General features: G+C 37.3%; 1 protein-coding gene across 7 annotated transcripts in view; it reads left to right on the top strand.

Moving 5' to 3' along the window:
• The window catches only part of OPA1 (optic atrophy 1 (autosomal dominant)), a 98,426-nt gene that overhangs the window by 52,571 nt on the left and 33,756 nt on the right, over nucleotides 1–12,099 (top strand). For all 7 annotated transcript variants that reach the window (XM_005873199.2, XM_005873201.2, XM_005873202.2 and 4 more), the window contains 5 exons: nucleotides 3,049–3,214; nucleotides 4,846–4,998; nucleotides 8,078–8,186; nucleotides 8,680–8,759; nucleotides 11,793–11,933. In XM_005873199.2, coding sequence (XP_005873261.1) covers nucleotides 3,049–3,214; nucleotides 4,846–4,998; nucleotides 8,078–8,186; nucleotides 8,680–8,759; nucleotides 11,793–11,933 — 649 coding nt within the window. The remainder of the gene's footprint in view (nucleotides 1–3,048; nucleotides 3,215–4,845; nucleotides 4,999–8,077; nucleotides 8,187–8,679; nucleotides 8,760–11,792; nucleotides 11,934–12,099) is intronic.

Genomic DNA, 12,099 nt, shown 5'->3' with positions numbered 1-12,099 from the left:
ACACCCTTATGGGGCAGGACTTGCTTCATTGGGGCTTTGGTGCTCACTGAGTCTGCCCCCTGAGTGTGTCTCTTATGGATGTGAAGAGTTGTAATCTGGATGGTCTCCCTCTGACCACTGAGTAGACTGGCTCTTGGATCTCCAAGGCGGTGCAAAGTCAACCACTGCCTGAGGCCGCCCTGCAGAAGCTACAGAGATATCTGCAGATTCCTCCTCTTTGTTTGGGGTTTGGAGGTGCCCAGATGAGGCGCAGCTGTGAAGTAATGCAGGCTACTGAGGAGCTGTAGGCCTTCTTTTGGAATCTCTGGGATTTTCTGACCCAGCTACAGTTTGACAGGTTTTTAGGCAGAGAAAGGCCAGGACATTAGTATGCAAAAGCCTCTGTGCACAGCTTGGGTGGGGATATAAATTGGGTGGAGCAGGATTTCAGGGAATCACCAGGGTGGAGCAAACCGCAATGGCTGCCAGTCTGCTTTGCCTCGGAGAGGTCCTGGGGTCTGTGTCCCCCTGCCCTGTGCAGGAACAATGACCGCTGCAAGCACTTCTGCCAGGAAGCTGCCCTCACGTTCCGGCCCAATGCCAGACAGTACAGTTTCTCTCCATATGAGTCTGGGTCCCCAAATTTTTGCCCGCAGCTGGAGTTCAGAGCAGTCAGGAGCTTGCATCTCCCTCCCAATTGAAAAAGACAACAGTGTACCCAGCTACCAGCCCCTTTCCCGTGCGCCTCCGTACCTCCACACTTCCACCTCCTGCGGGACTCAATGCATTTTTCTCTTTCCTTCTAGTTGTAGAATTTCCATTCAGCCAGCCTTCCCGTGGTTCTGGATGATATTCGTTTTGTCTTTTAGTTGTAGTTTTAATGTGGTTGTGCACGGCAGCAAGTTCAGGTGTTTACCTATGCCACCATCTTGGTTCTCCTCACAAGCTTCTTTTCTTCAGCTTGCTCCTAGCATTCTTCCATTATTTGTCATGAACAGCATGACTAAATTGACTTTGTCCTCTGGTCCACAGTGGTGTATCCTCTCCTCATATTCTTTTTTTTTTTTTAATTGTATTGATTTCAGAGAAGGAGAGATGGAAAGAAACATCAATGATCAGAGAGAATCATAGATTGGCTGCTACTTGCACATCCCCCACTGGGGATTGAGCCTGCAACCCAGGCATGTGCCCTAACCAGGAATCAAACCATTACCTCCTGGTTCATAGGTCGTTGCTCAGCCACAGAGCCATACCTGCCAGGCCTCATATTCTTTTTTTTACCTGAAAGTTAACAAGAGAAAACCACCAGCTAAGCTCAATAAACTTAATTTTACACAAAATATTAAGTATGAGTAGTCTCGGATAAGAGGGAGTGTCGACCCAAGAAAACTAAGCTTGGCTTTTAGACAGCTGGGATATCTGTTTTTACTACCCTCGGCTTTGTGGCTGCATCCTAGAGGTTGAGGTTACTTTTACAACAGACCACTTGATAAGCAGAATATTTTTGTATATTATATATTTTAGTAGTATATAGTAGTAGAAATTAGTTTGGAACAAATCAAATAAATATTTGCTTGAGATTTCAGGTTTTTTTTCTTGATAGAAATAGTTGACAGTAGGGGGGTGAGGGCATATGCTGGGGGGTGGGAGCAGCTGGGGAGAGGACAATGGGGGAAAAAGGAGACTCATGTAATACTTTAAACAGTAAGGAATTTAAATTAAAATAAAAAAATAAATAAGTAAATAAAAATAAAATATTTAAAAAAAGGAAAGAAATAGTTCTCTTTTTCTTATTTAGAGATCTGTATTCATGTAAAATATCTTTCAAGGAAGAATTTTCAACTTGATTGTGCATCCTTTATATCTATTGTTTCTTTAATCATGAAATGTGGAACAATATTACTTAGCAATATTCCATAACATCTCTGTGCTTCATGCTGTGGTCTGATAAATTGTTAAAATTATACCAAGTTTTCAGACTTGGACTCTGGTTCACAGTCAATATGCATAATGTATGTAATAATATTAGGCAAATAAGCCAATGAAAATATACTTAGAATTATTAGTCATTAGGGAAATACAATTCAAATCACAATGAGATAAACTATAAATCTATTAAAAATGACTGACATTGCCCTGACCGGTTTGGCTCAGTGGATAGAGCGTCGGCCTGCAGACTGAAGGGTCCCGGGTTCGATTCCGGTCAGGGGCATGTACCTTGGTTGTGGACACATCCCCAGTAGGAGGTGTGCAGGAGGTGGCTGATTGATGTTTCTCTCTCATCGATGTTTCTAGCTCTCTATCCCTCTCCCTTCCTCTCTGTAAAAAAAAAAATCAATAAAATTTTTAAAAAAAAAATAAATAAAATCCCAGAATTTAAAAAAAAAAATGACTGACATTAAAAGAACTAATCATACCAAGTGTTGGCAAGATGGAGGATCTAGAGTTCTCATACTCTGTTGGTGGGAACATAAAATGGTCTGACCATTTTGGAAAATAGTTTGGCATTATCTTAATTAAATATATAATTACCATACGAATCACCGTTCCACTTATAGAATATTTGCTCAAGAGGAACAAAAGCGTATGTCCATGCAAAGACTTGTACAGGAATGTTCATCGCAGCTTTATTTGTAATGGACAAAACTGGAAACAACCCAAATGGCCATCTGCAAGTGAATGGGTAAACAGGTTCATGTGATGGAATATTGCTCATCAGTAAAAAGGAGTGAAATATTGATATACATGCCATAGATAAATCTCAAAATAATTATGCTGAGTGAAAAAGACAAAAAATAAGAGTACATGCTGTATCAATGCATTCATATAAAATTATGGGAAATATAAACTAATCTGTAGTAACAGAAAGCAGATCCAGTGGTGACAACTTTTGGGAATGATGGCTAGTTCATTATCTTGATTGTTGTTATGCACAGGTGTGTACATATGTCAACACTTTAAACATGTGCGATTTATTGTAAGTTAATGACACTGCGATAAAGCTGTTTTAATAACTTAATATTATACTTAAATTTGGTGTTCTTGAAATGTTTTCTTTTTAAATTCCAGGGAGGAAATCCTTCAGCAGTCTTTGTGGGAAAGAGTATCAACTCATGTGATTGAAAACATCTACCTTCCAGCTGCACAGACCATGAATTCAGGGACTTTTAATACCACAGTGGACATCAAGCTCAAACAGTGGACTGATAAACAACTTCCTAATAAAGCAGTAGAGGTTAGGATATAATTTAATTAAATGGGTAAGAAGCATTATCTGAAGGGAGTAGGAGCTGTGAATTTTAAATTTTATTCCCATCACAGCCACTATCTTTCTTTTTGTCTTTATACTCCATTCTTTATTCCTCATATCTGTGTTGGGATTAACCTTAATGCTGCTACCAGTTACTACTGTTATAAATCTTTACTAATTGGTACGGTGTTGATCTGAGGGTATTATTGTTTTCCTCCCCAAAGATGGCATTTAATAAAACTGCCAAAATTTGCAAATATTTCAAATGTGAAACATTTTTAACTTCTTTTATGGATAAAGATTCCATAAGGAAAATATTTAATGGATAAAACATTTCATGTCTTGATTTTCTGTAAGGCTCAATTATACTTAAATAATTCTTTAGTTTGGATCTTGCCAGAAGGTTAGACCAGAAATTATAAGAAAGTGCCTTAAAAAATTTGCATTTCTGTTACCCTACCACTTACTAGCTGTGTGATCCTTGGGCTAGTAGCTTAAGGTTTCTGATTCCTCATCTATAAAAATAGGGCTGATAATGTTGCCTATCTCACCGATTGTTACAGGAGTGAATGAGTTAATGTATGTAAAATACTTAGACAATGCCTGGCCCATAGTAACTGTTCAGTAAATGCCAGTGCTGTTATGACGGTGATGATGATGACCGCCATTCAAGGTGATCAGCCATGCATATCACTCTGAAGCACGATTGTTCCAGCTAAGAGTCTGCCTCCGGTGCTTCTGTTTGAGGATGCTCATGAAATTAGAATCAGTGTTAAGAATAATTTTGTTTTTCATACCTACCTTAGAAACAAAATGTCAGTCTCTGATTATTCAGGTGTATTTCACCCCTTTCCTATCCTGTTCCCGATATAGCTTCTTCACCGCTGTTCTCAGTTTCCTTATGCCTCCCTTTCTAAGAACACTTGTGGTCATACTGCCCCAGCTATGTGCTGCTGACCCCTGCCCACTTCTCTGCACATTTACCCCTGGTAATTAGCGCTGGTGCCACCACTTCACTAGCTGTCCTCACTACCGGCCCTGACGTTTTTCTGGGCCCTGCCTCATGATAGGATATTTTTATATCCTACGGTTCAAGCAGTGGAAGTGGTCATAGAAATGGCAATGATTCTGTCTCCTGCCAGCTCTGCCCCTTCACACCTGGGTGTGGTAAAAGATGCGGATCTGGTGAAGGTCAGGAAACATTGATTTTAATACTTCACTATGTATTTTTGTACAGGCACCTTTCTTCATGCCATAATTTCTTAATGTTTGAAATGAAGAGGGCTAAATATAAAATGCCGTTTTGACACTGCTCTTTTCTTTCACTATTCATCTTTCACTCTCGATTTTTAAATATTAGATACTAATTTTTAGAAACTTAAAGCACTGTGTATGTCTGTCAACACATGCCAGGAATTCAAATCTATCCCACCAGCTGCCAGTGTAGATGTCTAGGCCAGAGTTTATATTTGTTGATGGTTTTCTTAATGCAGTTTCATAATGTCTTTTCTCATAAGCTGACCTATCACATCTGACTTAAGTTCATGTGTGTATTTTTCATGTTATAAATTAAATAAAAGTATGTAGTATAATTTTTTTCTTTTAAATAATTCTAGGTTGCTTGGGAGACACTACAAGAAGAATTTTCCCGCTTCATGACAGAACCAAAAGGAAAAGAGCATGATGACATATTTGATAAACTGAAAGAGGCTGTTAAGGAAGAAAGTATCAAACGCCACAAGTGGAATGACTGTGCAGAGGATAGTTTGGTATGTTGTTTGTATATTAGGGTGTCAGCCTCATATGTTTATGTAATTTCTCAAATTGATACTTTTATAAGAAATGTTTTATATGACTAAATTAGATTCTGAATTTAAAATAATGAAGGAAAGAAATAGATTTACGATCTGTAATTGACCCTTTGACATTTCTCTGCCCTTCTGTAATTGCCTTCTGTTATTTCTTGCTTGGTTATCATTTTAGAAAAAAAGCAAACTTCTCAGTAAACAGGCTTCTATAAACTTCAACAAGTTGTTATCCATTAGCCTGAACTAATAGAGGTTAGCTGTTTCTCGGTTTACTTTCTGGTAAGGAATTAGATGCATTGATTTTCGGTGGATTTGAGTCATAAAATGTTAGACTCCTAAATCATAATGCTAACTACCATGTGTTGAATGCTTACCAGGTACCAGAAACTGCTGTGTATTTTGTAAGCATTCTTTTATTTCATTCTTTTTTTTTTTTTCAGAGACTAAACCAACTTTATTTTATAACAGTATTACTGAAAGCAAAATATCATTTAAAACAACTTGAAGCTGCCATAAATCTAATCTTGCATCCTAACTATACATAAGATCAAAAGCAAAAGAAAAAAATGTTCAATACAGTTAATAAGTCCCTATCAGGTCTCTGGTGTCAGCCTTAAATGGTCTGGTTTCCTGTAACCATCAAAAAACCACTACAGCCCCTACCAACTCCTCTCCCCAGTGTCCTCAAACCTGTGTGAATCATCAGGCTATCTGAAAGAGACAGACCTACTCAATAACACAAGGTCGGCTTTACATGTAGACAAGGAGCTTTAGTACAAAGCAAGTGTTCTGCACAAATGTTCAAACAATGGAAAGTACTGAAATTTGGACATGTTAAGAAAGGAAGCACAAGGTTTTAAGCTGCCTGAATACTTTATTAGAAAGGAAGAAATTGTTTTCTCTTTCTCCTTCCTCCTGTTTCTGGAATGCTGCTGAAGAGCGCGTGGGTGTCTGAGAAGAGTTGGCACTGTGGTGCGGTGGGGTCTCTACACACAGTGCGTGGTCAGTGAGCGTCTTCATAATTCTCCAGTCTGGAGACCCTCTGACTTTCTATTTCTACTAAGAGTAAAAAGTTGAAGGACAGGAAAGTCAAAAGGGTTCAATATAAAAAATATCCCCAATGAATTTGTCAAACATTAGGAAAGTTTCAAGATGTAAGAAATGCTTTTAATCTGTATTAATAATTTCTCATACAGTATATTTACTGCAGTCTGAAAACTCTGTAAATATTTACTGTAATTCAGTGGGAACTCAATGGGAGGAACCTGGAAGAAGGAAAACCATGATTCAAATTAGTCACAGAGTTTCCTTTGTGCACAACAGCACCTGTTCCAGTGAATAGCACTTGCCAGCTGGGCTGCTCTGTTCACCAGCCTTTAGATCAAATGAGTCATATAATGCAGATAGTAAACAGGAAATAAAACTCCCTGATTAAAAAAAAAGAAATAGAAAGAACCAAGAATATTTAGAAGTGGTTATAAAATAAAATACATACTGAATGTGAGGGAACAGTGTAAACCAGAGCTGTTAAGGTAAGGTTTGGCATTGGCATTTTAATTTTTCAGGCTTCTGGTCATTACCAGCTGTAGTATAAATTCAGAGAATTATTGGTGTGGCATTACGACTTGAAATGGTCAGAAGTCTTCCCGTTCACTAAGTTGAATGTTGTTCAATAATGAATTTCTTACCGTACTTTTCCCTTTCCTCCAGCTCCCTTTCTTTGAGCAGCAGCACTCTCATGACCGATGTGTCGAGTACTGCTCTCAGGCTTCCCTTGGGCCTGGGCAGGCGCCTGGTCCTGATCACTGTCTGCATCTCCTGTGATCACGATGCTTTTCTCAATTCTTGTTTCAGATAGTCCACCTTTTATAGTCTTGGTGATGTGTGTGGTTGTTGTTGTCGATACGGAATCAAATGTGATGGTTGTGCAGTCAGTAACATGCCCAAGTCACCAGCAGCCCCACTATCAATCTGGGAGACTTCAATGTGATGGTTTTGGTCAAAGTTTAGGCAATAGGGACTTCCTTGGTGGAGATTTCTGTCCTTTGTGAGGCATCAGAAATTGTTACCATCTCTGTCTTTACCACGGGTGGCTTTAAACAACAAATAATTTGTGACAAACATCAATGTCACCATGAGATACCTCTCTGTTAACTTTATGTTGCTCATCTTGCTTAATAGCACCTTCGTGAACACTCTCTCTGCAGATCTCTTTGGGGGAACTACATGTTTCTGGATCACTGTTACTGCCTACACTGGCTCCTCACTCCACCACCTGAAAAATCTTTTGTTATATGTAACAGTCTCCTCATCATAATCAAACCTTACTAAGCACCTCCTCTGTTCAAACAAAGGCACTGTTGAAGCAGTCTTCCAGGAAAATGCATATCTGACTGTGGGCTGGTTGTAATTATAATTTTTGGAATAAATAATATTTATCTTCATATTTGAAAGCTGTATTTATTCTTGTTAGCTGCCTTATTAAGATTGGCTTTCTGAGAGAATAGTGCCATTTTCATTCATTCATTCAATAATTACAAAATTTGAAAACTAGTTTTTTTATGATAAATAACATTTGCTTGTGATTGTTTAGACCTTTAAGCTTCCCCCCATTACATTTTTCAATGCTGTTACCAGTGAGATAATGATTATTATTTTTATCCTCTCTTTTTTGAAAATGCTAACACATAGGCCATATGACAAAAAGGAGAAGTAAAGATGATATGAATCATTAACTCCTAAATACTAGAGTTCTAGGTGTTAGGTTTTATGTAGTTAAATGTGTACTATGCCCCTCTCCAGCCCCCACAATGATCTTAGAGATGGTCAGCTCATTTAATTTGGGCTAGGAGAAATTCTCCACTGTTGTTTATTTAGACAGAAAGCTGACAAATAGGCAGATACTAGGACCTCCTGCATTTGTGTGGAAGGGACATGCTTTATGTCATTTTAGATATTTGCTAAGCTGTCAATTTGAATAAAATTACTAAATGATAAGACACAAATCATATTAGCTGTTTTTCTTCCCTTATTATTTCAGAGGGTTATTCAACATAACGCTTTAGAAGACCGGTCCATATCTGATAAACAGCAGTGGGACGCAGCTATTTACTTCATGGAAGAGGCTCTTCAGGCTCGTCTCAAGGACAGTAAGTAGGGACAGGGGTTATGGAGTTTTGAGTAGTTTCTGATGAAGGAATCATCCAACTTCAGAGAACATTTGTAATTTTTAAAAAATTAATATTTCAAGGTCTTTGTTATTAATACTGTAGTTGAAGATTATTTGTGGGATTTTTTTTTTTAGTGGACTGCTTAGTTACTACTAAAAATATTAAGTAAATTAGACACAAGTACTGATAATCTAAAAAGCTGTATTCAAACTATTCTAGTGTTTGCTATACTTAGGAGAACTTTACAAGAACTTCACAATGAATTGTACTTTTCATTGGTTGTAAACATATATAATTAAATTATTTCTTATATATGCACCCTATCAATCATATAACTTTTTCTTCATTTGACTTTATATTGCTCTATCATTTTGAAGTGGTTATGAAAGCAAGAATATTATTAGTTGTAATTTCTGTACTTGGTAAATGACAAAATTCATGATGAATTTAAATTTTTCTTTCAATCTTTTAGCTGAAAATGCAATTGAAAACATGGTGGGTCCAGATTGGAAAAAGAGGTGGCTGTACTGGAAGAATCGGACCCAAGAACAGGTAAAAACAAACAAATCTCTGCCCTTATGATGATATAATTTTGGTCATTTTAGTGCAGGCAGTAAAATAGAACCTATGCATGCCTCTACACCAGTCTTAATAATTTCAAATGTTTATGTCAGCCTTTCTGAAATATAAAATCTTTAGAATAAACAGTAAACTATGAATGAAAGTTTTTATAAGTAAAGTAGCTGTGTTAGTAAAAGAAAGAGTTGAAGCATGTCTCTTTTGTGGTTGCTTTGCTTTGTTCATTTCAATTCCCTATTTGAGGTAAATTGAAGATTATAGTTATGAAAAAAGGAAAAGAATAATAAAGGTTTCAGAGGATGTAGAATGAATATGATTAGAATAAGAAATATAATAACTTTTTTAACCTTATTCTATTATATTATCTCTGGATTTTTTGTTAGTTGTCTCTTCAAATTATTATATTCTTTTACTTTTTTTGCTCCTATGTTCACAAAATAAGTATAAAAATTCAGACAGGAAACAAGCAGAATTATAGAATTCATTTATTTACATTTAATGAGCACTTCAGAAGAACATACTGGTCAAGACAAGTGTAAATACCTTTACCAATGAGTAAAAGAGGGAAAATGGGTTAATTATTAAGTATCCAACCCCCACCCTTTTTATTCCTTCCTTACTGTTGTGGCTTGTTTTCCTATCTAGCATTCAGTCTCACCCCACTGTCTCATTCTTGTTCATTCCTTAAATAAACGAGTGTAAATAGAATACATGAATGAAGGCAGTAACGAATCAGAAAAAGAGGTGGCGTGTAACCCACTTTCTTGTTCCTGAATCCCTGTGATTAGAGAAGGGAGATGAAGATACCTATCAGATGTGAGTCCCAATTTGTCTTAAAATAGTGAAGGGACAATTCCTCTTCTCTTCTTTCTCGGATGAATTTGGGGGGCAAGGAGTCATTAAGAGACTGAAGAGAAGCTGAAGAAGTGGTCAGAGTGCCTGGTTGGATGATGCCTGTGTTCAGGGTGCATCAGTCTTGTCTGTGTGCACATGGACTGAGAGGAGGTCTGTCCAAAAAGAACCCCTAGGGACCATCAGAGGTTTCTGACTTTGAGATGGGGGTGGAGGGGAGAGGGGTTATTGACTGGAAAAAACTGGTATAAGGCAAATAAACACCAAAGAAAAACGATGTCTGACCTTCAAGTCCTAGTGAAATAGGCCTAGAGTCTCCAGAACAATTAATGCAGCAACTTGTGGTAAATATGCTTTGGCCAAACACTCATAGAGAGAAATGATTCCTGTATGTAAGTTTTGTTTTTTTTCTCAGGAACTTCAACCCATAGGGAATCTCTTCAAGAGAAGCAGAGGAATTAGTTTTAAGGGCAGTGCAAGGATCTGCAACCCAGAGGAAGAATATAGAAACCCTTCAGAGAAGAGGGTTTCAGGGCAGCAGGTGTAGGACTCAGGGTGACTTTAGAACAAAGGCCATAATTTAAAGTGTAGAGGGGAGGGGCGTCAGAATCACCTAGGAGGTGTTTGTGTATGTTTGTTTATTCTTTCAAAACAAAGCCTCCTGTCAGACTCCTGTCAAATTCTCCCCTAATCTTGCTAACCCTCCCACTCCCACTTTAAAAACACTGTTCTGGACCTCATGCCTGGAAATTACGGTGAGAAACATTATAAAGGAGATTAATAATATCTCTGGGCCTCACATTGCAAGTTTAAGGCAGCTGTCTACAATCCTTTGTCTTTTTGAGTGACCGGATTTAGCAGGAAAAGAAACTCCAGATTGTTCTGTGTTAAAGATGATAAATCCATGCTCTGAAAACTATTTTGTGGTGTTACTTCTGAAAATTCTCACCTCACCTAAGCTGAACTAATGCAGATCTTGGTCAGGATAGGTGGGAGAGGAGTGTTGTCCTGAAGACCAAGTGAAGTGGGGACAGATGGACAGGTGAAAGTGAAAACACAACAGGAAAAGTTGAGGAAAATCATATTTAGAGATTTCCTTCCTACCTCAGACCAAATAGCAGATATTTAAGGAAATAGTGAAATTTCTCTTCACTAAATAATATTTCTTCTAAAATGTCATGTTTTCAGAGACTATTAATTAGTTGCATTTACAAGCAAATTTTTTTGTATTTAAGTGTTATGTTTGTACAAATGCTCAGATTCTGTAGCTTAGTATAGTTTGGGCTAAGTGCTATGGTAGTGACTTGTTTAATCAGTGAATTTGTAGCTTTTTTACACATGCAATTTTAAAAGAAGGATTGAAAAATGAAGAGATAGGCCCTAGCAGGGTAGTCAGTTGGTTAGAGCATCGTCCCAATAAGCCAAGGTTGAGGGTTCAATCCCTGGTCAGGGTACATACAAGAATCAACCAATAAATGCATAAATAAGTAGAATAACAAATTGATGTTTCTTTCTCCCTCCCTTCTATTTTCCCTCCCTCCCTCCCTCTCTCTCTAAAATCAATCAATAAATTATTTTGAATGAAAAATGAAAAGAAAAATTTAATTTCACACTCTGAAATTAAGAGTCATATTTTCAAACTTATCACCTGTATGTATATTTTCCTCCTTTGATGAAGAGATTGTGAACAATTATAGAGACGAACCTGGGAATGAATCTAAGAATAATGGGTACCTTACAGAAGCAATCTAAAGCAAGATATTTTAATGAAAAGACTATTTAAAAGTTTCACTATGAATTTTATATTTAATTTATTGGAAAAAAAACATGTCAAGAGGTGTAAGTCATTACAATCATCTAATTATTAGATATAAAGCACTTATAGAATATTATCTCTTTCCCTGTAAAATATTTCAGCAAAAGTAAAATACAACAAATAGGGCTAAAAATTGTTTTTCTTTTTTGGCTGTCATAATTCCAAGTTGTTCCTGCATGCATAAGCCAGGGCACTGTATATATTCTTAGTTTGTTGTGATTGAACTTGTGTCATTTATTGTGCAATAGCAATATATTTATTAAAATTGGGACTCTGTTTTTATAAGTGTGCCGAATCATGAACCAACTAAATACTGTCTTCTTTGAAACATTTTAAAGTGTGTTCACAACGAAACCAAGAGTGAATTGGAGAAGATGTTGAAATGTAACGAGGAACACCCAGCCTATCTTGCAAGTGATGAGATAACTACAGTCCGAAAGAACCTCGAATCCCGAGGAGTAGAAGTAGATCCAAGCTTGGTAATAAATATGCCAAAAAGCACCCACTTGCTTCCTTAATCTTTGTTTCTTGTTGGATAATGCCTTTGGATTCTCTTTGTCCTCACTTATAATAAATACTAGTAGCCCGGTGCACAAAAATTTGTGCACTTGGCGGGGGGGGGGGGGGGTCCCTCAGTTTTTAAAC

This window comes from Myotis brandtii, unplaced genomic scaffold (assembly GCF_000412655.1).
Source record: "Myotis brandtii unplaced genomic scaffold, ASM41265v1 scaffold4, whole genome shotgun sequence".
NCBI classification, from domain to species: Eukaryota; Metazoa; Chordata; class Mammalia; order Chiroptera; family Vespertilionidae; genus Myotis; species Myotis brandtii.
Note: the sequence above shows the minus strand (reverse complement) of the source record. Positions and strands in the feature narration are given on the sequence as shown.